The following is a 25,904-nucleotide window of genomic DNA, read 5'->3' on the forward strand; positions in this document are numbered from 1 at the left end:
GGAGGGGGATCCTCATGCCCGGAGCACCCTGACCCTAATCATGACCCAGCCGCCCTGGGCAGGTTGTTGCCCTGCCTGGGGCCCAGGGTAGTGATGGGAGGAGCTTGCTGACTGTCTCCTCCTCTCTCGTGCAGAACCTGAATGTGTCCTTCCAGGGCTGCGGCATGGACTCGCTGAGTGTGCGGGCCATGGATACGGACACGCTGACACAGGTGAAAGAGAAGATTCTGGAAGCCTTCTGCAAGAATGTGCCCTACTCTCAGTGGCCACGTGCGGAGGACGTTGACCTCGGTGGGCAGGGGTGGGGTGCCGGGCCTCAGCATTGGGCTACTCCAGTGGGAACTGTCCCCTGCCTTGGTGGCATACTCCTTTCACTCAGGAAATGTACATTCATTGTGTCCCTGGGGACATGGAGATGATTAGACAAGGTGCCCATCACGAAGGAGCTCCTATTCTGGCAGGGAGATGGGTACTGCAGTGTGAGCAAGCTGCAGACAACAGCAAAAAGGATTCAGGAAAAGCTTGCTCAAGGAGGGGCAATTGGAATGGGTTTTGAAGGATGCATAGGTGTTCTGGTTGGGCCCAAAAGCTGCCATTTGTTCTGTGATCACAGGCCCTGTTCCAAGCACGAGGTTGTGATAATAAATGGGCGCAGTGACTATTCAGAGCAGGGAGCTCACTGGGTCTGGCCTGTAGGGGCCGGGATAGGCTATGAGATGAGGTTGGGTAGGCACTCAGTCACCCAGAGCCTGGAAGGGCAGAGTCAGTACCTAGGGATCACATACTTTCCATGACTCCCACTGTCCTTTGCACAGATGGTACCTTTTCTTATTTCATCAGCAATGGTAAAGTAACAGCCTCGAGGACGAGGGCATTGCCAGACCTCCTGCTCTGGGCCCACCACCACCCTCTCCTCTGGATCTTTTTTCTCCTCCTCATTTTACGCACGGAAAAATACAGGCTCAGAGAGAGGCATGGCTTGCCCTACGTTCCACAGAGAGAGCCAGAGACCTCTCCCCGTGTGGGCCAGGCTGGTGCTGCCCCCTCCAGCTAGCTCCCTGTCCCTGACACCCTGTTCCCTGCCCCCCAGAGTGGTTCGCCTCGAGCACACAGAGCTATATCCTCCGGGACCTGGATGACACCTCAGTAGTGGAAGATGGCCGCAAGAAGCTCAACACACTGGCCCACTACAAGGTGGGGTCCCCAGCCCTACCCGTCCCCCACTTGAACCTTCCCTAACCTCTGACCTCTGACCTTGGCCTCTCCCCTCCTGTCAGATCCCTGAAGGTGCCTCCCTGGCCATGAGCCTCACAGACAAGAAGGACAACACACTGGGCCGAGGTAGCACCGGTGGATGCGGGGAGGGGGTCAGGCCAGGCTTTGGCCCCTCTGAGCAGCCCTAGTAGGGAAACTGAGGCTTTAAGAGGCAGGGCTGGGCTGGGCTATGGTCTCCTTGGTTGGGGCAAGGGCCAGGCCAGGCCCCTCTGCCCCAGTACTGCTTGGGCAGGGCCTGCTGCCAGGCCTCCTCAGGCTGGGAGCCTGCGGGTAGCCAGAGAGAGGCCCCAGGAGGGCGGGATGTGGTTTCAAGAGGTCTGGGAAGCTGCCAGGCTGGAGGGGGGGGGGACTGGCATGGCCATCTGGGCTTTGGGCTGTGTCCCTGCCTCAATCCCACCCCCCATCCGCACCCTCAGGCTCCCAGGCCTAGCTGCCCAGCTGCCAGGCATGGGGTCCTAGGCTCGTTTTGTCACAGGGTCCCCTGCTAAGGTCAGGAGCAGGATCTTGGGTGTCCCCCTGCCGTTTACGAGGTCTGGGCTGGCAGGAGCCCTGGGCGGGGCAGCGGAGAGGGTGAGGGCAGCCATCCCGTCCCCCTGGGGGGGTCTCCCCCATGTCCCTCTGTTTCTCCTTGTGTACATCTCTCTCTCGTGGCCTTTTTTTCTCGGTCTCATTCCCTATGTGTCTCTCTGGATCTCTCTCTCCCCTCTTCCTCTATTTGCATTTTTCTGTCTCTCTCCCTCTCACTTTCTCCAGGTATTGCTTTGGATCTCTCGCTCTCTGCCGCTCTCCCTTTTTCTGTCTCCATTTCAGTTTCTCTCTCCCCCCCTCCTCTCTCTTGTTTATTTATTGTGTTTTCCCTCTCGCAGTGAAAGACTTGGACACAGAGAAGTATTTCCATCTGGTAAGTGCCCGGCCTCTGGCCCTGGGGGTGCCCGCCCTCGCTGGGTGTGGACTTGGCTTCCTGCCACCCTGGGGCTCTGGGGAAAGTACTCCCAGGCCCTGGGAAAGGCCAGGGATTGGGGAGCAGGGATGGGTCCCTCCTCCCTTATGTGCCACGAAGCGTCTGTGGAGCCAGGTACCTGTGGGTCGCAGGATAGGACCTCCCACAGGACGGCCCAGGATGGTGCCGGGCGCTGGACTGACCACTGCCCCGGCCTCCCAGGTGTTGCCCACGGACGAGCTGGCAGAGCCCAAGAAGTCCCACCGGCAGAGCCACCGCAAGAAGGTGCTACCGGAGATCTACCTGACTCGCCTCCTGTCCACCAAGGTGGGCCTGGCCTCTTCTCCCCATCAACTGCGCCCATGCCAGGGTGTGCGGGGGGGGGGGGGGGGGGAGCTCTTCTCCTGTGGGGCTGGATGAGCTCCCCCTGCAGGAGGCTCAGGGCTTTGTGTTGCTCCTGAGGAAGGGTTTGCTCACAGCCGTGAAAGGTGCCTGACAGACAACTTCTGTATTAGCCAACGTGATAGGGCAGCAGAGGCCCAGAGGGGGTCGGTGCTGTCCCCGAGGTCACACAGCTCAGGTGGCAGAGTCATCACCCCGGCCCTCCCAGTTCCCCCACTCTGGGCCTCGGTGTCTGGGATCAGTCCTTACAGTGCCCCTGGGGGGAGGATTCCACTAACCCATTTCATACACAAGAAAACCAGGGCCCGGAGAGGTTAGGTGACCAGCCTGATGTACATGGCTTTCCCATTCACTTTGGGCTCCCTGGGGCTACCAGAGGTGCCTATGCACCCTCCCCAAGTGGTCCTGGGCTGACGGCAGCCACCCCACTCCTCTGCAGGGCACACTGCAGAAGTTTCTGGATGACCTGTTCAAGGCCATCCTGAGCATCCGTGAGGACAAACCCCCACTGGCTGTCAAGTACTTCTTTGACTTCCTGGAGGAGCAGGCTGAGAAGAGGGGGATCTCCGATCCTGACACTCTGCACATCTGGAAGACCAACAGGTTGGTGGGCCAAGGGTGTGGGCAGGCAGGGAGGGATGCGTAGCTTCGTTGTTCCCATGTGGGCGGCACTCATGCAGGGGTTCAGAGCCTGGTCTCTCAGCCCACCTGCCCGGATTCAGTCCCTGTTTTGCCACTTCCTAGCTGTGTGACCGTGGGTAAGTGACTTCACCTCACTCTGCTTTAGTCTTCCCAGCTGTAAAACCAGGGGATAAAAAGGAATCCACCTTAATTGTAAGAATTAACCAAAAGCAAGCATGATAGAAGTTTTGCCCTTGGCATCATCTCTCTCCTCTACTCCTTTTGGGTGGGTACCATCAGCTCCATTTTATAGATGAGAACAATGAGGCTCACAGAGAAGTGCCTGCCCAAGGTCAGGCGGCCCTCGCTGGGGCAGAACCAGGCTCAAAGCCATGTGATCTGACTCCCATACCCAGTCCGTAGCCTTCCTTTAAGGCATGTCTTTCTTAGCTTTCTGGGTCACAGAACCCCACAACTTGTTGAGAACTTCAGCCTGAACCTCAGGAGATATGACACAGCCTAGAAGTTTCTGTGCCGTTGCAGGGGCTTCTCAGAGCTCTGGTGGCGGGGGGTTGTCCATGCACTTTAGGCTGCTGAGTCACTGTGTGGCCCTGGGGTGGGGGTATTACCAATCCTCTCTGGCCTCCTGAGGCCAAGGCCAAGAATCCAGACCCCGCCCTCCCCCAGCCCTTTCTGGCTGTTCCGCGGCCCCGGCTAATGGTGGAGTTCCTGCTGCTGGGCAAGGGCTGGAAGGAGGAGCCATGTGCTGCCAGGCAGGGCGGGGTTGGGGGCATTCTTCTAATGAGAACCAGGACCGGGCTTGAGGCTCCCCTGTGAGAACAGCAGGATCTGTGGGGGCTGGGGGCAGGCGTGAAGGTAGCCGGGCCCTGCAACGCCTGCCCCGGCATCCTGCCCCGCAGCATGCAGCAACCTCGGCTCTTGGCCCCTCTGCCGCCCCAGCCGGCAGGGATGGCCGTCCACCCCCTTTGTGGATGAGCACACTGAGGTTCTGTCTTGGGGGGAAGCCTCTCTGGCCTGGAGGAGTAAAGCCAGCCTGGCCTCGGCACCTGGCTGCCTCCCTCCTGCAGCCCCCCTCAGCGACCCCTCCCTTTGCTGCCCGACCCTCCGGGTGGGCTCACAGTACCTCCACCACCCCCATTCCCACAGCCTTCCTCTCCGGTTCTGGGTGAACATCCTGAAAAACCCCCAGTTTGTCTTCGACATCGACAAGACGGACCACATCGACGCCTGCCTCTCTGTCATTGCTCAGGCTTTCATTGATGCCTGCTCCATCTCGGACCTGCAGCTGGGCAAGGTCTGATGCTCTGGGGCCGGCTGCCCACGGGCTGGGCGGGAAGAGGGGGCTCAAGGCTCTTTCTGGTAGGGGACCCCAAGGAGCTCAGGTTTGGGGGGCATGGGATGAACAGGGACCTTCCAACTGGGGCATCTAGATGCCCAGAACCTGGCCCCGGTGGTCAGAAACTCTGCACCCACCTCAGTTGTGCTCAGCACCACCTTCCAACATTTAGGCCCTAGAGCCAGGCCCCGGGAAGCCAGTAGCAAGGTGGGAAACCGGTGTGGTCAGGTGCAACATCATGAGAGTCAGCCAGGCTCCCAGCAGCAGGTCTGCTGGTCAAGAGCCCTCCAAGTGGGCACTGAGTGAAGGAGTGGGCAGGGGGGGAACAGGCAACCGAGACCCCTGAGCTGCACACAGGAGGGACATCCCTGAGACCTCTGTCTGTGGGGAGAGGACCTGGCTGGCTTTAGAGCGGGGAAGAGGAGGGAGAATAGCCTTCTAGGCAGAGGGAAGTACCTGGCCAAGGGCAGGAAGGCATGAGAGCGTGGATGCTGTGAACATTAGTGAGATGGTCTAATGCAGGATGGCGGGTGCACGGCCCTGCCGTCAGCCCCGGACTTTCAGAGGCCATGAGAGAGAGAATGCCATCACTTCTCACATACGGCCTCCGCAGGCAGGATGCCTGTGACAAAGCCCTGCGAGCATCCTTGGCACGTTTTGCTTTCGGGTGTTGGAAACATACAGTGGGAAATATTCCACTGAGCCAGCGATCAGGCTTCCAGCAACCTTAGCCACCAAGACCCACAACCCTAAGCAAGGATCTTAAATGAAACACCCTGCAGGCAACAAAGAGCTGGCCCACAGCCCGTGCACCTTTCCCCCTAAAGGAAGCAGGTCCCCCTTCAGCTCATCCCCTGACAGTGCCCTAGAAAATAGGGCGGGGGTTCCATGCCAAAGGGCAGCACAGGGAGGGGTGAAGAGCCCCTGCCTGGTCCAAAGCCGGCTGTGATGGGGCCAGTTGTCTGGCAGTGGGGACCTGCGCTGGTCCAGAAACAGACAGGTTTGGTCTCCAGCCGCCGCCTTAACCCCGCTACTCCTCTCTGCCCAGGATTCGCCAACCAACAAGCTCCTGTACGCCAAGGAGATCCCTGAGTACCGGAAGATCGTGCAGCGCTACTACAAGCAGATCCATGACATGACGCCGCTCAGCGAGCAGGAGATGAATGCGCACCTGGCCGAGGAGTCGCGGGTGCGGCCGGCTCCAGAGGGGTCTTGTGGGCACAGGGGTGGGAGCTGACTTCCCGGGAGGGGCTGTGGGAAGCTGGGGGTTTGTGTGTAGCCACCACCACCCATCCCCGCCAGGCTGGGCTGGAAGGGTGGGGTAACCCCCCCTCCCGCCTTCTCCCTCGTAGAAATATCAGAACGAGTTCAACACCAATGTGGCCATGGCTGAGATTTATAAGTACGCCAAGAGGTATCGTACACAGGTGGGTACCCTGATGTGAGGCACCCACCCTGAGGCCCGCGGTGCCCCCCCCCCCAGCCCTGTCCACCTCCTCTCTGCTCAGGAAAGCCCCAGGAGAGGCTCAGGCTCACGTAGTCACACCTCGGAACATTTGCGCATTCGGGACCCGGTGCCAGCCGTAGACATCCAGGCAGTGTTGTCTCCCCGCCCCTTCTGCGGTGGGGGCCTCTGGGGCTAGGGCCTCGGGCCGTGACCCAGCAGCCCCTTGCTCCCCCCTCAGATCATGACTGCGCTGGAGGCAAACCCCACTGCCCGGAGGACCCAGCTGCAACACAAGTTTGAGCAGGTGGTGGCTCTGATGGAGGACAACATCTATGAGTGCTACAGCGAGGCCTGAGCCTGGGGGAGATGCACCGCCCTCGACTTCACTTTGTGCCCCATGCCTCAGACTCCGGCCGGGAAAGGACTGAGCAGGGTTGGCTTCGGGGGGTGGTGGGGGCGGAATAGAGGGGCTTCTCTGAGCCAGGCAGAGGAGTCCCCCAGCCCCGGGCCCCTCTGTCCCCTCCCACCTGTCCCCAGATCTGATCTCTGGGTTGGGGACTTGAAAGCCACAGCCAGCCCCTGGTAAGGCTCCCGCCACCCCCCGAGCACAGCCTGGACGGAGCCCCCAGCTCTGCCACCACCACTGCTGCTGAGAGCCCTGCCCCACAGGGCCCAGCGCCCTCCGACAGAGACGAGCCCCCAGCCCACAGGCCACAGCCAGAAACACTACCTCATCCAATGTGGCAGAGGGGAGGCCTCCTTGAACCAGCCCTCTTGTGGTTTCTGCTTCAACCACCAAAATGTTCTCTCTGGTTTTGGTCACCCAGAGAGGACTGTGGCGACACAGTTTCAAGCGGCGTCAGATGCTGGTCACTGGAGCAGCTGCCGGTGGAGCAGGCAGCGCCCACTGCCCGTGGGCAGGCTCTGTGGGCTCTCCCACAAGCGGGGGGTGGGGGTGGGCAGAGGACCAGGGGACAGGTGCTGAGCGCTGCTGGGCTGGAGGGACCAGGGGCTAAGTCGTACCAAGGCTGTAGCTGGGCTACTTGATCTTGCTGGAAGTGTTTCTAAAGATAGCACCACTTTTTTTTTTTTAAAGCTTTTATATATTAAAAAACTTATCACGCGCCAACTGTGAATAGCTGCCGCTTGTGCAGAGGACCCGGGGAGGGGTCCCCAGGGGCTCCCATCACAACACTGGAAAGGACTGTTCCAGAGGACAGGCAGACCTGGCAGAGACCACCCCCCCTAACCCCAAGGCCCTGAAAAAAAAAAATCACCCATTCGGTTCCTGTCAGAAGCCACCCTCCGTGGCTGAGCCGGCTCCCCGCCCCCCCGCCCCCCCCCCCGCCCTGCCCTGCCCGCAGCAGACCCAGCCAGCACTGGGACTGGCTCCGAGCCCGTGGGGGCTGGGCTGGAGGGGGTGGCTGGGAAGCTCTGGAATCTTCTTTGTAATAAAAGCCTGATGGGAAAAGCTGCTGTGGGCTCCAGCCTTTATCCTGAGATGGCCACGGAGGGAAACGTGTGCTCATAGTAGAAAGGAGACGGGCAGCCAGGTGTGGAGCCCGGCCTCGGCCATGCTCCTGTGTGTGGTTTAGGGAGGCAGCGGCACAGTTCAGTGGGACAAGGTCTGCTTGCCCTGGGCCTGGCCCACAGCTGACCTCCCTGAGCTTAGAGAGCACTCATGGGACCTCCAGGAAGATGTCATTGCGACTATGTGCCACCTACCCCTAGGCAGGCCCTGCTCCTATTACCTTTATAACAGGCCTGTGAGGAATGGAACATTATACCCATTTTACAGATGTAGAAATGGACCCTCAGCACGGTGGAAGAATCCCCACAGGTCATAGAGCCAGGCAGCAGCAAAGTGAGGACCCAAGCCACGTTGCGTGAGCCCCTCATTCCTCCATTTTGTGCTTCCTCCAGGCAGTCTCCACAGTGGGCCCCAAAAGTGTGGGGAGGTCAAGGTGACAACCTAGGAAGAGAACTGATGTTTACACATGCCCCCTGACTTTCTCATCAATCTTGAAAACCCCATTTTTTCATGTGAGGAAATACGCAGTTTCCCCAAGGCCAGTGTAACCCTAGACTGTTCCCAGCTGGGCAGTCCACTCCTCAGGACGGTTAACCTTAGTTGGGGTCAGCACCACCGCAGAACCCCCAGCCCAGCCAGCGGGCTCTGGGCCTGAGCTGGGGGTGAGGTTCATCACCGTCCCCCAAAGAAAAGGTCATTAGAGAACTGGCTCCAAATTAGAAGCAACTCAATCATTTTTCCATCATAATGGGGGAAAAAATGAAGCACCCATTTATCAAGAATACAAACTAGGACAGAAAAATTCATACAATTTAAAACAAGATCCCACAAATACCAGTTCTAGAATTAATGAGAACAGAGAAGTGAGAAAAGAAAAATAAACAATTTTTGGCTTTAAAAATAGCCTTTTCCTGTAGGGGCTCCTGGGTGGAGACAGATTCTTTATCTTTTCAAATTTTCTATTCTGAGCACTGATTCCTTTTCATTAAGCAGCAGATTTTCTAATTTAAGTTATTGACACATTTGATAGGGATTTTTTTTTTTTTGGTGTGATTTTAGAATGAATACATGTTTCCTGCAGAAATGTCAGGAAATCAAAGCCACCCTAACCCACCCATGGTTCGTGTCCCAGAGAATGCTGGTCCAGATCGTGTGCCCGCCTGGGCCGGGGGCTGAGTAAATCTGGGACCCGGGTGTACGCACCATTCTGTAACCTGTGTTTTCCCCAGGCAACAATATGTCAGTGACATCTTTCTGTGGCATTAAATATTCTGCAGCCTGTTGTGATGCCTGCTGAACATGCAGTTCCTTCTTGAGGTTTAGAAACACATTGACACATGGCAGAAAACTCTAGTTTCTGGGGTCATTTCTCAACACAGAAGGTGGGAGACCTCTGTGAGTCACCCACAGTTCTTATCTGGGGCCCTGAAGACTGCCTTGCAGCGACAGGTGTCCCCTCACTGTCTGAAGGTCATGGGAGGTCATGGACACTTCGATGCAGTGTCCTTGAGCAGGGAGGAGACTCGGCCATGTCTCATGGGTGCTGGATGCTGTCCAGCCTCTGCTAGGCCAGGGGTACTCACCTGCTCCTAGCTTGTGGAGGTGCGAGGCCCAGGGATGCCATCCCAGAGCCTGGCCTGGCGCCTCCCACAACCCCCTGCCCAACCATGAAGGGAGTAGAGGCACAACCAGACCCTCTCCATGGAAAGTGCCAGCCCAGCCCCTCCCGTCTGCTCACAGTACCCTTGGGGGCCTGCTGCCAGCCACATCACAGACACCCCAAGGAAGATGGCAGCCCAGCTAGAAGCAGCCTCATGCGGGATTCGAGGAAGTGCGGGCAGGGCTGAAGGAGCGGGGGCAGGAAGGAACTGTCTGATGCTCCCTGCTGGCCTGTGTCGGTTTCCCTTTGTGCCCCTTCTGCCCCCTTTCCCAAGTCTCGTCCAGTTTCCCTCCACCTCCCTTCTAGTTCACCCTGTCCTCCACCCCTCCCTGGCTCAGCTGTCACCCCTCAACGAGACTGCGTCTCAGCAGCCTCCTGCCCGGGCTGAGTCCTCACCCCAGGAAATTGTCAGCGTGGAGTCACCAGGCTGTGTCCACCCCAAACTATAGACTCATCCTTGACCCCTTTCTTCCACCCAATACTTCAACAAATCCCATGCACCCTGCTTAAACTTCTCTCCAGAACCCACCGCTTGTGAGCCCTCCCTCCACACACGGCTCTCCTCACCTGGACCACAGCGGGTTCTCCTCGCGGCCCATGCCCCCTGCAGTCACTCTGCTGCTCACTGTCCTCTAACAGCCCCTCCCCACCATTACAGTGAAACCCCAAGTTCTTCCCCCGGCTTACAAGGCCCTTCCCCATCTGCCCTGGTCTACCCCCACGGTCCTTGCTCTAGGTTATCTACTGCTGTGTAACAAACCACCCCAATCCTCAAAGGATTAAAACAATAACATTCATTTATAGGACCCCCTGCCCATGGCGGATACGTTCCAAGACCCCCAGTGGAAGCCTGAAACTGCAAACAGTATGAACCCTATATATACTATGTCTTTTCTTAGACAGACATACCCACGATAAAGTTTAATTTATAAATTAGGCAGAGTAAGAGATCAACAAGTAGTAATAAAATCGAGCAACTGTAACACTATACTATAATCAGAATTATGTGACTGTGGTCTCTCTCTCTCAGAATAACTTATTGTATGGTACTCACCCTTCCTGGAATGTGAGCTGATAAAAGGTCCATGTGAGGAAGTGCAGCGAGGGGTAGGACAGAGGCACTGTGACGTAGTGTTAGGCTACTATCGACCTTCGGATGATCCATCAGAAGGAAGGTCACCTGCTTCTGGAGCATGGCTGTCCACAGGTAACTGAAACCACGCAAAGTGAAACCGCGGAAAGGGGGGGGGGGCACTATTGTATGGTCCTTGCGCATCTGCCACTGGGACAGGGTTCAGCAGGGAAGGCTCGTCCCTGTTCCACGTGGTGTCAGCCGAGGCAGCTCAACTACAGCTAGAAGTTCCAATTCCAAGGTGGCACACTCCTCTGGCTGGCAAACTGGTCAGGGATGGCAGCTGGGGCTGACAATCGGGGTGCCTCTGTTTCTTTCCACCAGCTGCTTGGGCTTTCCCACAGCATATGGTGGTGGGGTTCTAAGAGCAAGTGTCAAAGCAAAAACAAAAACAAACAGGACACACGGGGAGTAGAAGCAGCCAGCCTCCCTAAGGTCTGGGCCCAGAAACTGTCATAATGTCCTTCCCACTGTATTCTACTATTCAAGCAATCACAGAGCCCAGAGGTAAGGGGCGGGGACATAGACTCCACCTCCCCATGGGAAGAGGGTCACATGTTTTTAAAGCAACCCTGAACCTCATCTCCCATTACTGTCCCTCCTCATGGAACTCCCGAAGGCTCTTAGAGCCTGTCAAGTATGTTTCCACCACAGGGCCTTTGCACTTTCTCCTCCTTCTGATTAGAGCAGGGCCCCGCTCAGTAACTTGTTGAATGGTCCTCTCCTTAGCCAGAGGACTCTTTCTTAAACACACACTAACCATATCTAGTCTCTCCCCTGCCTATAGCCCTTCCTGCCTAGCCCTCACTGTCTATCTTCACTTGTCCACCACATCCCCCACCCTCCTCCCTACCCCATGCTCCTCTCAGAGCCACAAACCCCCTCCTTCCACCACACTGTCCAGCCCCACCTCACATGCTGGGCCCTCTGCCTGCAGTGCCCTTCCCCGCCTAAGCTGTCTTCTGCTCATCCTTTAGAACCAAAAGCCACCTCCTCCAGGAAGCAGTCCCAGATCTCAGGCTGGGTTTAACACCCCTCCTGTGCCTCCACAGACCCCTACATGTCTTGGACCCCTGAACCAGCCCTTTACATTGTAGAACCTGTCTCCCGCAGGGAGGGAACCCCTATCTGGGCATGAGCCGTAGATGGCCAAAATCCTTGGACCTCAGGCTCCACCGACACCGATTTGTGAGGGGAAAAAAGCCTTTATTGATAAATAGATTACAATGAAATAAATAGAGTGACGGTATGTTGGGGAATAAAAACTCGGGCAGGATCTCTGTGTCTCTACCCCAGCTCTAGCTTTCAGCCTCTGCCTTCCTACTGGCCAGTTTGGACGATGAGGCCTTGGTGGGCAAGTTCAGCCTCCTTGGGCCCTTGGGGGCCTCTGTCTTCCTGGCCAGGGGTTCAGGCACCATCTTAGACCCACCAGCCCTGGGAAGAGCAGCGGCCTTGGCTTTGGGCCCCGCCTTGGCTGCATGAGCAACAACCTCTTTAGGGACGTGATTTTCCTTCTTTTTGGCTGGAGAAGCAGTACCCTTCTTGGCCTATACGAAAGCAAACCAGGAGCCAGAGGACAGCGTGAGGCAGGGTCAGACACATAGCTTGGAGCCCACGAGAATAGGGCTGAAATCCCAGTGGGCTCCAAGGGAGGGGGGTTCTGGGTGCCTTTGGACAAGGGACCCCACCTCTCTAAGCCTGGGTCTGACATGTGAAATGCGGGTGAGGATCCTCAGAGCACTGGAGGGCCAGACAGAAGTGAAATGTGCTTTGTACAAAAGTTACCCCCTTCTCCACGGACCCTCCCAGGGGCTGGGTGTGGGGAGCCCGAGCTCTAGCCTGCCCAGCATGGGGATCCAGACCAGGGAAGTCACAGGACCCACCTTGGGGACCGTGGGTTTTGCACTCCGACTCCCAGCCTTTGTCTTCCTGTGGGCCTCACCACCTGTCAGAGGGCGGGGGAGAGCATGTGGGAAGGACCCCTTTCGGGAGGAGCTTCTGGTGGGCGGGAAGGTTCAGGGGCCCCAGTCCTCACTCTGCCGCTTACAGGCTATGTGACCTGGGGCAAGTCGGTTGGCCACTCTGAGCCTGGGTGCCCTTGTCTGCCAACTGGGGATAACAGCATCTCTCTCATGGGATGGTTGGGGGGTTAAATGGATGGCGGAAGACCATCTCTCACCCTGAGCAAGGCACCAGGCAGAGCCCCCCTTGCTCCGTGTTCACCCACACCAAAGACCCCCCCCCCCTGGTTTATTAGTCTCTAGTCTTTCGGCCATCTTCCACACGGCAGCCATGATACATTAAAAAAAAAAAAAATACCTTGTACCCTAGCTGTTCCCTGTTCAAAGTCCTTCCATGGCTCTTCATTGTCTTCCAGATCGAGGCCAGACTCCCAGCTGCCCTTCACAGGCTCCCCCCTTCTACTTCCCATACTGCACACAGAACTATTTGCACTTTCTCAAAACCTTTACCTTCTTCGTGCCTCTGGCCTTTGCATAGGCTGTTGTCCTCCCTGGGACACCTCCTCCAGGAAGCTTCCCCTGACTCCTCTGGATGAGTGAGGCTCCTCTTCTCTCTGCGTCTCCCCTTTCCTAAACCTATCCCCTACCCCCACCCCCCAGCTACCATGAGTTCTCCAACTCTCCAGCTCGAGCCAAGGACTCAGGCACATTCACTAGATAAGGAACCCCCTCCCCAGAACAGGCCTCTCCTCCCTCTCACCTCATATCCAGTGGCTGCCACAAATCCCTATCCCTCTCTCTCACCCCACTCACACACCTACCCTGGCTCTTCCTTCTGCCTTTGACCTTTGACTTCCCACTGGGCCCGGTGGCACTGGGAGGGGCCCGTGTGGCCTTGTCTGGCTGTTGGGAGGCCTTTCTGGCCTCACTCGCTCTTGCCTCTTGGTCTTTGGTTGGGCCGCCTTTCTTGGGAGCCTTCTCCTTGGCTGCACCTGGTTTGGGAGGAGCCGTCCTCACCTCTCGCAGCTTCCTGGGTCCCCTTTTCACCTCGCCTGGGTTGGGAGGGTCCTTCTTTGCCTCCCTCGGTTTCTTGGGGACCTTCTCCTTGGCCTCACTGGGTTTCCTGGGGGCTGTCACGATGGGCATCTTCTTGGGTTGGACTTTCCTCTTATGCTTGGGAACCAACTGGTGGAGGAGAGAATGGGGTGGAATTGAGAGCAGAAGTTCTCAGTGTCTCATACCCCTACACGAAGCTCAGAGAGGAAAGCCTTGTTCCAAAAGAGGGGGCGAAGAAGGTGATCAGGGGCATGGGGAGCAGATGCATGACCACCTCCTAAATGCCTGATGCCAAAGACACATTCTATCCCCATATTGCTCTTTGAGGGAGGGGTGTTGCCATTGAGGAGCTAGGGGACCTGAGTCTCCTAGACATGCCAGAGGTTCTCTTACCTCCTGCGCAGGTGGCTGTCAGGAGGTCACAGGCACCCCCCCTCCTGCCCCCCAAGTCTGGAAGTCTCAAAGCCAGGCTCCTGGGAGTAAAGTGCACAACACACATGGAGTCCTGACCCCAGTCCTCTGAGATGCTAGTCTACAAATCTCCTTTGACCTCCCGCTCCACACACCTTCGCGTGCACTCGGACTCCCCCTCCTCCTCCCACCTAGGCCCCACCCCCCCGTCATGCCTCACACCCCCTATGCCTCCCCAAGTCTCCCTTTTCCCCTTTTGCCTCTTGGGTGGACCTTCCAAGTCACAGCTTCCTGTGCAACTCAGCCAAGACTATCTCTTCTCCCACTGGCCTGTCTTCCCATCTTTACAGCGGGGACATCAGGAAATGGGTGAGAGGCAGGGGGATGTGAGGGCCCTTGGCAAACAGGTAGTCTCGTCCTAGAGCCTGCCTCTAATGATGTTGCTCCCCCTGTCCCCAAAATCTCATGGCTCCCCGTTACCGTCAAGACCAGAAACAACCGCCCTCCTAGCACACACACATTTCTAACTCCATGACACTCCAGGCTCCCTTCCCCGCCTCCCATCCCCTCAGCCCACTTTCCTGACAGGCTCTCAGGTCCTGCAGCCTAACCCAGCCATGCACACCCTCAGTGCCCCCCACCTTGCTCTCCTTCGCCCCACCCTATGCACCTGGACTTGCCATAGCTTGTGTCCAAGCTCTGACCGTTGCCTGGGAATTCTACGAGGAGCTTGTTGTCCTCAGCCACCTGGTTACCACAGGGACTGGAACACGGTACATTGAGAAAGTTCCAGTGTTCTATGGTTACGGTCAGAGCAACTGCCACGTGCTGGGGCCCAGCAATGACCAGAAAGACCCCATGTCCAGGTCCCTGAGATTTCCCTGGTGGCAGCGGACAGTCACAATGCTGGCGTTGGATTTTGTGCCAAATCTGCCCTCAGCTCTAGGTGTCCCTGGATGGCTCCCCTCCAGGACCCTCCCCTTTGAAAGATGAGGATGGGGGGGTGGCTCAGGGAGGTGCCAGCCCTGGTCTGGAGACCTGGGGTTTGTAGGCAGAGAGCGCGGGCAGCAAACCCAGCTGTGACCCTCTAGACCCCATGGTTGGGTGTGCCTTGTCCATGACGGAGAATTCCAGGCAGGTGCTGTGGGCACTAAGGACTCAGAGTGAACACAGCAGAGATAGTCCCTGGTCACTGGACACCCGTGACAGGGATGAAGGCAGACACAGCCGGGGAACTGGGGCCCTGCAGGCTCTCAAAGGAGGCACCCCACTACCCTTCCTGGAGGAGAAGATATCTCTGAGAAGGCAGAAGGAAGAAGACAGGGAACAGCACCCCCCGGGGGGGGGCAGGGAGGAAGAGCTGGGGCTGAAGCTCAAAGTCTGGGGCCCAGACCCTCCCACCCTGTGGCCTCCCCCAGTCCCACCCTCCAGCCCAAGCAGGCTCACTTTGAAGCTGCCAGTGGCCCCCCTGGCCTTGGAGTTGGTGGGCCGGACAAGCAGGCCGCGGTGCATGCCTGTGGCCAGGGCCTGCTTCAGCAGGTACTTGAGCCGGAGGACATCCACTGTAGGGTACTTCTGCAGGATATAAACCTTGATGGCCGCCACGGAGGTGCCCCGGCGCCGCTCCCCCGCCTGCAGCGCCTCCAGGACCATGCGCAGCACGGGAGGGTGGCGGCGCGGCCCTCGGGCGGTGCTGTGGCTCGGGCCTGCGGGGGGGGGGGGGGGGGAGAGGTGGGGAGACAGTGGGGCATCACCTGGCGCCCAGACCACCCTCGGCCTGATCGACCACAAACCTGCCTGGCAGACCACGCGCCAGGCACCAGCCAGGCCCCACGGTGGGTGGGCCAGGCGCCTGGGGGATCAGACACAACCCAGGTTGGTATCACCGCCTGCCGGCTGGCCCGTAACCACCCCAACGGGAGGGCAGGGCAGGTGGCTTGTCTGGCCACTGTCTCCCAGTGACCCGCGCAGAGCTGGGTCCACGCCGGGCGCTCCATAGAGCTTCCCTGAAAGAATTAAATAGTCCTTTTAGAAAACTAGATACGTCAGGTCAGTTGTCTAACTACCAGTTTACAGGCAATCCAGGGACTTGGCGAGAGGGCCACAGGGAGGAAATCAGCAAAATCCAGCCTGTGAGGAGCTCTTCAGGACACACAGCCTAGCTTCTACAAATAAACAAGGAGGGAAAAAAAAGTGGGAAGGGGCCCTAGGGATGAAAGAGACTGCGGAGCCCGTTCAACCACATGCAACGTGGGATCCTTTGCTCAAACTAAGAACGGGGACTTAAATGAGCCAACTTGGGAGGGGGGGAAGGCAACCAGATAAATGTGAACATTGGAAATATTTGGGGACATTAAGGATGATTTTTTGGGGGTTTGCTGGTGGTATTGCAGTTATAGTCTAAGAGGCTCTTTTCTTTTAAAGGTAAATACTGAGGGCAACATAAGCAAAAATAAACTATTGGGATCACATCAAACTAAAAAGCTTTGCACAGTGAAGGAAATCATCACAAAATGAAAAGGCAACCCTACTGAGTGGGAGAAGATACTTGCAAATGATATACCCCATAAGGGGTTAATATCCAAAGGATATAAAGAACTCCTACAACTCAATAACAAAAAAACCAGTCTGATTAAAAAATGGGCGGAGAATTTGAATAGACATTTCTCCAATGACATATAGATGGCCAACAGGCACATGAAAAGATGCTCAACATCACTAATCAGCAAGGAAATGCAAATCACAATACAACAAGACAGCACCTCACAATTGTCAGAATGGCTAACATTAAAAAGACAAGAAATAGGGGCACCTGCGTGGCTCAGTTAAGGTCTTGATCTCAGGGCTGTGAGTTCAAGCCCTGTGTTCGGCTCCATGCTGGGTGTGGAGCCTACTTAAAAAAAGGGGGGGGGAGTGGAGGGGTGCACCTGGGTGGCTCAGTTGGTTAAGCGACTGCCTTCGGCTCAGGTCATGACCCCGGGGTCCTGGGATCGAGTCCCGCATCGGGCTCCCCCTGCTCTACAGGGAACCTGCTTCTCCCTCTCCCTCTGCCTGCCATTCCCCCTGCTTGTGCTCTGTCAAATAAATAAATAAAATCTTAAAAAAAAAAAAAAAGACAATAACAAGTGTTGGTGAGGCTGTGGAGAAAAGGGAACCCTTGTGCACTATTGGTGAGAATGTAAATTGATACAACCACTCTGGAAAACAGTATGGAGTTTCCTCAAAATTGAAAAATAGAACTACCCTACCGTCTCGCAATTCCACTTCTGCATATTTATCTGAAGAAAACAAAAGCACTAGTTCAAAAAGATATATGCATCCCTATGTTCATTGCAGCATTTGCATTAGTCAAGATATGGAAGCAACTCATGTCCATGAATAGATGAATGGATAAAGAAGACATGGTGTGTGGATCCATTGGAATATTATTCAACCCTAATCTTGTCATTTGCAACAACATGGGATAGACCTACAAGGTATTATGTTAAGTGAAATAAGTCAGATAGAAAGATAGTTTGATTTCACTTACAGAGAGGGTAACTAAACTTAATCATGGTAAGCATTTCATAAGGTATACAAATAATGAAGCACTATGTTATATACCTAAAACTAATATATATCAATTAAAAATAGTTTTTTTTTAAAGATTTTATTTATTTATTCATGAGAGACAGAGGAGGAGAGAGAGAGAGAGAGGGAGAAGCAGAGGGAGAAGCAGGATCCCAAGGAGCAGGGAGCCCGATGCGGGACTCGATCCCAGGACCCCGCGATCATGACCTGAGCCGAAGGCAGACGCTTAACCATCTGAGCCACCCAGGCGCCCGATCAATTAAAAATAGTTTTAAAAAATAAAGATGGGGCGCCTGGGTGGCTCAGAGTGTTAAACATCCGACTCTTGATTTCAGCTCAGGTCATGATCTCAGGGTCATGAGATCAAGCCCTGCGTCGGGCTCTGCACTGAGCTCAGAGCCTGCTTATGATTCTCTCTCCCCCTCTCCCTCTGCCCCCCACCCCTCCACCACCATCCCGACCTGCTCCTCTCTCTCAAAATTAAAAAATAATAAAATTAAATTAAAATAAAAAACAAAGATAAATGCTAGACTACTTATAGGTGAAATGATAAGCCTGGCATTTGCCTTGAAATAACACAGTAGGTGAAATAAGAGTAGCCAGGAGCTGATAAGTGTTGAAGCTGTACGAAGGGTGCACAGGAAGGGAGTGGGGGTTGGTTTGCATTGTCTATTGTTGCATGCATTTGGAAGTTTTCATAAGTTACAAAAGAATCCCGCTCCTAGGTTTGGATACTCAAGAGAAATGAAAACACAAGTTCAAATGAAGATTTGTACTCAAATGTTCATAGCAGCATTATTTATAATAGCCAAAATAGAAACCCAAATGTCCATAAACTAATGAATTGGATAAACAGAACATGACATTAACCATAAAATGGAATATCATCCAGCAAAAAGAAGGAATGAAGTCCTTCCTTGAAAACACGCTGGGTGCAAGAAGACAGTCACGAAAAGTCCCATATTATAGGATGCCATTTATATTGAAATGTCCCGAATGGGATAATCATAGACAGAAAGTAGATTAGTGGTTGCCAGGGGCTGGGGATCGTGGGTGGGGAGGGGCAGTGACTGTAAGGGGTACAGGTTTTCTTTTAAAGGGGATGAAAATATTCTAAAGTTGCCTGTGGAAATGGATACACAGCTGTGAATATACTAACAGCCACTGTACCCTTTAAATGGGTGAATTGTATGGTACGTGAGTTACTGAGATACCTCAATTACTGAGATACTGTTAAGTTGCAAAAGAAAATAGGATCAAGGGGAGAAAAGCTTTCAGTCACTATAAGGTGCATACAAGTGGTTTAAATATGAAACCTGATTTAAATGTGGTGATTAAAAATGTTGGCTTCTGGGGCGCCTGGGTGGCCCAGTCGTTAAGCGTCTGCCTTCGGCTCAGGTCATGATCCCAGGGTCCTGGGATCGAGCCCCGCATCGGGCTCCCTGCTCAGCGGGAAAGCCTGCTTCTCCCTCTCCCACTCCCCCCGCTTGTGTTCCCTCTCTCGCTAGCTCTCTCTCTGTCAAATAAATAAATAAAATCTTTTTTAAAAAAATGTTGGTTTCTGATCAGTTTGCAAAAATTAAAGACTTTTAAAAAGGAATTGATTGGCTAATATATATATATTTAAAAAAAACACATTTTAAAGTAGAAAAAAAAGTAAAAAAACATTGTAGAGAACTAATCCAGTTCATCTACTGCTGCCTCTTGGCCAGGAAGAGCCCAGTGTCTGCGAATATTCATTTTGCGCCAAAGCTTGTGAATGAGTGGAATCCCTGGTCAGCCACACCCAGGACCTCGGGAGTTTCACTTTCCTCTCTGGGCCTTAGTCTTCCCATCTGTACAGTGGGGATGGGGTCTTTAACACCTCCCAGCTGGGGTGTCCTCGGCCTGGCCTGCAGTGACAGTTCTAACCCTTCCCCTGCCTCCCGAGAGCCAGGCCCTGTTCCAGGGAGCTACCCCAAGTCTCTTCCCTCCCCAGTCCCTACAGCTGAATTCAGTTCCTCATTCTGCCTTATTCAATGCCTGCTATATCCAGGGATAACCAGACAGAACACACAGCTCCCCCAAACTTGTCCTCCATCCTCTCTCTCCCAGGAATGGCACCTACCATACTTAGCTGGACACCCAAGCAAGCAAGAAACTGGAGGACATTCTGGACCTCCCATCCCCACCCCTTCTTCATGGACTTCTCCCCCCTCCATCCCGAGGACCCCAGCCTTCTCCCCACTGTACCTCCCCCTCTCCCCTCCCCACTGCTGTCAGTGTAAAGGGCCCAAGGCCTTGGCTGAAGCCTTGGAGGCTCAGTGTGGCAGGTCCTGCCCCTTCCCTCCTCCTGCCCCGCCACTCTGCCCCTGGCCAGAGGAGGGCCTGGGACTCCCTGGAAGCTTCCCCTAACCCCCTCACCTCTGGGCCTCTGCCCATGCTCTTACCTTGCCTGGGTGGCCTTTGTCCCCCGTGGTCACTCAGGTAGCTCTCACTCATCCCTCAAGGCCCACACAGCACCACGATTTGGACACCTGCCCTGACTTCTCAAGCCAGGGTGAGCATCTCTGCCCCAGGCTCCAAAGCACCTGGAACCCACCCTCCAACTTTTCCTCTGAAGGGACCTTTACTCACACTCAGAACACTTGCCCTGCCTCACCCTCTTTCTCCTGGGTGAGGCTTAACCCGCCTTCAGGGGTCACCGCTTTCAGAAAGCCTTCCTTGACCTCCCAGAGTAGGTTAGTGACTCCTATGGGCTCCTACAGCCCTCTGCATTCCCGACGTCAAAGCACATGCCACATTATGAAATGGCATCTATTAATGAGGCAGTCTTCCCCCTCAGACTGGGAGCTCCTGGAGGGAATGAACCAATCTATATCCAGAGAAACCCTGAGGCATTGTTTGTTGATTGCAAATTGGGATGCAGCCCTCAACTCAAGGCCCAGCCTTGCAGCAAACGCTTGCTCTCCGCTCCCGCTCCTCCAGCTAGCCGCCCCGCAGCTGCCGTGTGTCCACCAGCCCCCCCCCCGACAGGAAATGGGCTCCAGCTGGGGAGGCCTTCTTCCCTCTTCCCCCTGAGCTGGGCCAGCCTCAACCCCCAGGCAGGACCCGGCCCCTGCTACCTTGGGCATCAGCTCTTCTGCCAAATGAGCATGTGAACTCCACAACCTCTAGAATGGGTGCTGGGGCCAGGCTGGGAGAGAGGCTGGGTGGCACCAGGAGGGTCCAGGACACCCAGGGAATGGGCTCGCAAGGAGCTGCCACCCCTTACCTACCTGGCTGTTCAGACTCAGACACCCCAGTCGACCCCACTGTGGAGGGCAAGGAGGTTGAGGACGTTGAGGAGGTTGAGATATCACTGGAGGCAATGCTCCCAGGAGCCATTGCATACGCAGACGCAGATGCAGATCGTCAGACCCCCCTCCCAAGGCGTGAGACTTCCAGGCTGGGCTCGTTCCTCTTATATATCAGGAGCCCAGGCCCACCGCTCCAATTAGCCCCTGATTGGGCTGGGAGGCTCTGGGCTGCTGATTGGGGCAGGAGGGCTGGGATGGGGCACTGCAACCCTGCCTTGTGTGCTGACGCCCCAGCTTGGCCACCCACTCCTATGTGACCTTGGGTGAGTCAATTGACTTCTCTGGGTCTTAGGCTCATGGCAAAATGATGGGCCCTGAGATGATGGTCCCTCCTGCGCCCTCTGCCCCCACAGGGCCTGGAGATGCTGATGGGGAACTGGGCACACCTGGAGTGTGGAAGTGTTCACTGAGGCCTCCAGTCCCTACTTGCCCCATGCCACTCCTGTTTCCAGGCCACTGCCAACCTTGGTTTCTCAAGAAGTGGCAGTTGAAGCCCGGCTGGTGGGGTTTGCCTGGAGCAGACACCCCCAGATCAACCTGTGGCCTCCTTTTTTTCTGTTTTATATGAAAGAATTTTTAAGGGATGAATGAAAAATTTTTATTTATTATTATTATTTTTTTAAGATTTTATTTATTTGAGAGAGAGAAGGCAATGGGGGGGCAGAGGGAGAGGGAGAAGCAGACTCCCCACTAAGCAGGGAGCCCAAGATGGGGCTCAATCCCAGGACCCTGAGATCATGACCTGAGCTGAAGTCAGGTGCTTAACAACTGAGTTACCCAGTCACCCTGAATGAGCAATTTTCAAATAAAATTGTCTAGCAAAAGTGTCCATAAACTGGTAAAAAAGGACAGAGAATATGAATAGGCAATTCACCAGAAAGCCTGATAAACACAAGAAAATATTATTGGCTTCCTTGGCATTCGGGAAAATTCACACAGAAACAGTAATAAGATACTATTTTCCCGTCAAACTGACTAAAATTGAAGGCAGTGTAGGCATGGATGCAGGGAGCCGGGCCCTCAGTGCCTCCACCTACGGTGTAAATTGGGGTGCAGCCTGGTTTGGAAAGGTATTCCCTTGAACTCAGCGACTCCACTTCTGTATCCTAGAAGAGCTTTAGTCAGAAAAGAAGCAATTGATGCATTATCTGGAAAAGAAAAAAAAAAAGAGAGAGAGAGAGAGAACTAACTTCCAGAGGAATCCCTCGAGGCTTGGCTGAACTAGTCCCCAAGTACCGAATACTGTGCAATCATTTGAAACGAGGCAGTGAATTAATACAAGCATGAGGTGTTTTTCCACACCTGCTGGAATGACCAGTCTTTAGATATCTATCAATGCTGGGTGGCCAGCACGTCAAGAAATACATAGCTGCTGGGAGGGAAAGCTCGAAGCCACTCTAGAAGGCAGTGCAGTGACATCTAATACAACGAAAGCTAGATTCATGCCACATCCCACCCATGGCACTCCAGGGATAAGTCTGAGAGGAACTCTTACATTGAGAGATAAGGATGCTCACTGCCATTGCAGCAAAAATTCAAGACAAACGAAATACCCGCCAGGAGAAAAATGAACAAATAAACCGTGGTCTATTCACCCAGTAGAGTAGTATACAGCAGTGAAAATGAGTGAATCAGAGGGTGCCTGGCTGGTTCGGTCAGGGGAGCATGCGGCTCTTGATCTTGGGGTCATGAGTTCGAGCCCCATGTTGGGTGCGGAGCCTACTTTAAATAAATAAATAAATAAATAATATTTAAAAAATGAAAATGAATGAACTGGAATGTGTCTGTGGAATATGCTCTCCTCTCCTGTGAAGAGAGAAAGTGTGTGTGACTGTATGAGCACATGTGTGGGCGTGTGTTTGTGTGTGTGTAAGTGTAGGCACAGAAGAAGGTCTGAAAGGATTCACACCAAGGTAACAGCAGTGGTTACCTCTAAGGAGGGTGTAGAATTTGGAGGGGACAGGTTTAAAACAGAATTGCATTCTTCTTCTTGTAGTCTCTTTATTGTTGGGATTTTCCAGGGGACTCTCCATGACCAGACATCTGGATTGAGGGAGGCGGAGGCCATCAAAGTGTTCTAAAGTGAAATTAGACATCACTCTCCAGCCTAGCACCCTTCATAGCTCCCCACTGCCCATAAGTGGAAGCTTGACCTCTTGAGTCTGGCTTATGGAGCCCCTTTCCCCCTGGAACCCCGCAGTCCAACTGCTGTGATTCCTGGAATGGGCTAGATGTTAAGAGCTGGCCTTTTTCCTTTGTGTTTCTTTTGTGTGTGTGTTCAATGGATGCGGAAATGGCCCCAGTTTCTCACCCCTGCCGGTATCCATGTGCATTTGCATGTAACTCTGCAGCCCCTCTCACACTCCTTAAATCTGAGCTGGCCTTGTGACTTGCTTTGACCAACAGAATATGGTGGAAGTGATAGCGTGCCAGTCCCAGCCCCATGAGAACAAGCCCTGGCTAGCCTGCTGGATGCTCAGAGGCCCGTGGCTTAGTCACCCCCGTCACCCAGCCCACAGCTGGCCCACCAGCCAAACCTCCAGTTGACCACAGAGTCACGAGCAACAATACCTGGTGTGTTGTTTTAAGCCATGAGGCTTGGGGGTTGTTTGTCATGCAGCATAAGCTAACTGATACAGTCTGCCCAGAAGGCCTTTCTTCACCCCCACCTACCTTCTCTGGATTGTTTCCCATTCATCCTTTTGGCCTCAGTGAGCTTGGAAAAGCCCTCCCTGACCCCTGAGGAGGTTAGGATCCCCTCCTCTGGTTCCAACAGCCCCTGGGACCTCCAGCACCCTGAGGTACAACTCCCCCACACTAGCCCCTGAGCTCTGGAGGGCACGGGGGGGGGGTTGGGCACGCCTGTGTCTGTCTCGTTCCTGGTGGTATCTCAGGTGCCTAGCACAGCACCTGGCACACAGTAGGTGCTCAGCACCCACTGCTGTGGAACCCCAGTGCCAGAGCCCAGCCTGGCTGAGTGGAGGGAGGCCTGAGGACCATCTGCAGGAACCACGTTAGAGCAGGAGGAGAGATGAGGCAAAGAGGCACATGGTGCTGGCACAAACAGGGGCAGCAATTTTGATCACATTGTGGGCAATTTCCAAGAATTGAGAAATAGAGAAAGACTCAGAGATACAAACATTCCCACAAGCTTCAGATGAAACCCTGCTCCCGGGCTGTGCCAGGATAGAGTTTTGCATTTGGAGGGAAGAAGTTCTAAAATGCGCTGCAGATCTAAAAATTCTTCTAGAGGATTGCCTTTTTACAGGAAAATGATAACTGTGAGGCTCAGACTGCTAGAGAGAGGAAGGGCTGCTCTGTGTACTTATGTGACTCCTACTGAGGCCGGTATGGGATTTAAGTCCTGCTGACAACTGTTTTACCATCTTCAAACACTGAGTGGGGGCCTCCTACATGTGAACTCTCTCATAGTTCTTTTTGAAAGATTTTATTTATTTATTTGACAGAGAGACACAGCGAGAGAGGGAACACAAGCAGGGGGAGTGGGAGAGGGAGAAGCAGGCTTCCCGCTGAGCAGGGAGCCCAATGCGGGGCTCGATCTCAGGACCCTGGGATCATGACCTGAGCCGAAGGCAGATGCTTAACGACTGAGCCACCCAGGCGCCCCTCTCTCATAGTTCTGAAGATTACAGTTCTAGACATTTAGAAGCAAAAATAGAGTGTCTGTTTTGTGTAACTCTAGTCCCTGTAGCATCGGGGCATTTGTGACTTTAGTCAATAAATGCATAGAGGGTAGGGTAGAAATAATAATAGCTATCATGTTCTATGTCCATGTACATTTTTATATTCACTGTTTTATTTATACATGAAGAAGTTAAAGTTCAGAGAGGACCTGCACTAGATCTTCCTGAGTCCAGACCCTGGGCTGGAACCTGGAAGTCCTCTGTGTTAGTGAAGAAACCAGCTATAACTCCAAAATAACAGTAGTTTAAACAAAAAACCGTGAAATCATTCTCTTATGAGACTCTTCAAGAGTAAGTTGTGCAGGGCTGGAAGGCAGCATGGGAGACCCAGCCAGGCTCCTTCTTGCTTGCTGCCCTGCTGTTCTCTGACCACAGATACCCCATCATGATACAAGGATAGCTCTGGTTGCAGCTCCGGTCGTCATGACCACATTCCAGCCATCAGACAGGAAACAAGAGAAGGGGAGGATGCCTCTGTTCTCTCAAATGTGCAACCCAGAACTGCACATACCATTTCCGGTAATACTCCATTGGCCAGACCTTAATGTCATGCACCACAGGTGCAAGGGAAGCTGGGAGATGCTGTCCTGTGCTGGGTGGCTAGGTGCCCAGCTAGAACTTGGAGCGGTATTACTAAAAGAAAGAAAGGGAATGAGTATCGGGCGCAGTTAGCACTTGCTTCCACCTTTCCTGAGGCCCCTCCATTATTTTAATCTCTTGACCACCACTCCAGGGGCTCAATCTCCCACCACACCAGGGGCTGCCCCTTTGAACTTGGTTCACATCTCTGGGAAGGAAATCGCATTTATCGAGTGTCTACCGTGCACTGCGGTTTTTATAACAATAATCTCATTAGTCTGTACTGATAATTCTACCAACTGAGATGAGTCTCCTCTTTAAAGCTGAGGAGCCTGAGACCTAGTGAGGTCCAGGGACATTGTCTGAGACCGCATGGCTGGGGAGGGCACCCACTGTCTCTCTGGGGGCACCCTGGGGTGTCAGGAGTGCATGTCTCTACTGGGGGGCACGGGGTAGGCTGCCATCAGGCTTTGCCAACTTGGTGGTGGTGCCGGGGTGGGAGAGTTGGTTCACACTCTCTCCTTCCAGAGGCAAGATCGGGGGTGAGAGCGCTCTGTGTCCTTGAGGGTGGCCAGGTCACAGCCCAGAGACTAGCTCCCTCCAATCCATCTCTGAGTCCCCAGAATATCCTGGCCCAGGGTCAGCTCCCTTAGACCGGGTTGAGTGAAGATACGATCATAAACAACAGGGGTTCCGTAAACCTGTTTGCTACCTGGAGCCTGGAAATGAAGTGGGTAACACCCTCGACCCAACCTAAGTCAGCAGCTGTTTGCCTTTATATATGGCAAGTGCCCCTACGTGGCTGTCAAATCAATGATAAATTAGAGAGGGAAAAGAGGAGTTCCTCTCTACTAGGAAAAAACAGAGACTTTTCTGGTTTGAGAGTCAATCTTTTTCTCTGGATGTGGGGCTGAAACAAG

At 54.3% G+C, this 25,904-nt stretch overlaps 2 protein-coding genes across 4 annotated transcripts in view; one reads left to right on the plus strand and one right to left on the minus strand.

Annotated features, from left to right (window-relative positions):
• PLXND1 (plexin D1) overlaps positions 1 to 7,365 on the plus strand; it is a 58,028-nt gene extending 50,663 nt beyond the window's left edge. Inside the window, exons 27-36 of the mRNA XM_028101695.2 lie at positions 135 to 291; positions 1,091 to 1,194; positions 1,278 to 1,341; positions 2,142 to 2,176; positions 2,438 to 2,542; positions 3,057 to 3,220; positions 4,406 to 4,553; positions 5,644 to 5,784; positions 5,948 to 6,022; positions 6,281 to 7,365. Coding sequence (XP_027957496.1) covers positions 135 to 291; positions 1,091 to 1,194; positions 1,278 to 1,341; positions 2,142 to 2,176; positions 2,438 to 2,542; positions 3,057 to 3,220; positions 4,406 to 4,553; positions 5,644 to 5,784; positions 5,948 to 6,022; positions 6,281 to 6,397 — 1,110 coding nt within the window. The 3' untranslated portion in view covers positions 6,398 to 7,365. The remainder of the gene's footprint in view (positions 1 to 134; positions 292 to 1,090; positions 1,195 to 1,277; positions 1,342 to 2,141; positions 2,177 to 2,437; positions 2,543 to 3,056; positions 3,221 to 4,405; positions 4,554 to 5,643; positions 5,785 to 5,947; positions 6,023 to 6,280) is intronic.
• A 4,298-nt stretch (positions 7,366 to 11,663) lies between these two features.
• H1-8 (H1.8 linker histone) lies at positions 11,664 to 20,729 on the minus strand. 3 transcript variants are annotated; one of them, XM_088021624.1, is made up of 6 exons: positions 20,617 to 20,729; positions 19,813 to 19,824; positions 15,240 to 15,513; positions 13,148 to 13,511; positions 12,249 to 12,310; positions 11,664 to 11,912 (listed from the first exon to the last, which is right to left on the minus strand). In XM_088021624.1, exons 1-6 carry the CDS (start codon positions 20,727 to 20,729, stop codon positions 11,664 to 11,666), a joined length of 1,074 nt encoding a protein of 357 aa, XP_087877750.1. The 3 variants fall into 3 exon arrangements, with proteins under 3 accessions (XP_087877750.1, XP_087877756.1, XP_087877758.1); XM_088021630.1 differs by lacking the exon at positions 19,813 to 19,824 and having other exon boundaries at positions 15,240 to 15,499; positions 20,621 to 20,729; XM_088021632.1 differs by lacking the exon at positions 19,813 to 19,824 and having other exon boundaries at positions 12,249 to 12,294; positions 13,144 to 13,511; positions 15,240 to 15,499; positions 20,621 to 20,729.
• Positions 20,730 to 25,904: the final 5,175 nt, after the last annotated feature.

The sequence above is a fragment of the Eumetopias jubatus genome, unplaced genomic scaffold (assembly GCF_037043125.1).
Source record: "Eumetopias jubatus isolate StellerSeaLion01/CBP00866 unplaced genomic scaffold, mEumJub1_p1.0 scaffold_1, whole genome shotgun sequence".
NCBI lineage: Eukaryota > Metazoa > Chordata > Mammalia > Carnivora > Otariidae > Eumetopias > Eumetopias jubatus.

Bases quoted from the DNA above. Each gene is read 5' to 3' on its own strand.
- H1-8 (XM_088021624.1), bottom strand. From the start codon at position 20,729: ATGGCTCCTGGGAGCATTGCCTCCAGTGATATCTCAACCTCCTCAACG. The intron at 13,512-15,239 runs GTGAGCCTGCTT...CTCCTCCACCAG, and splicing joins GGGCCACTGGCAGCTTCAAA to TTGGTTCCCAAGCATAAGAG. The intron at 12,311-13,147 runs GTAGGTGTGTGA...GCCCTCTGACAG, and splicing joins AGGCAGAAGGAAGAGCCAGG to GTGGTGAGGCCCACAGGAAG.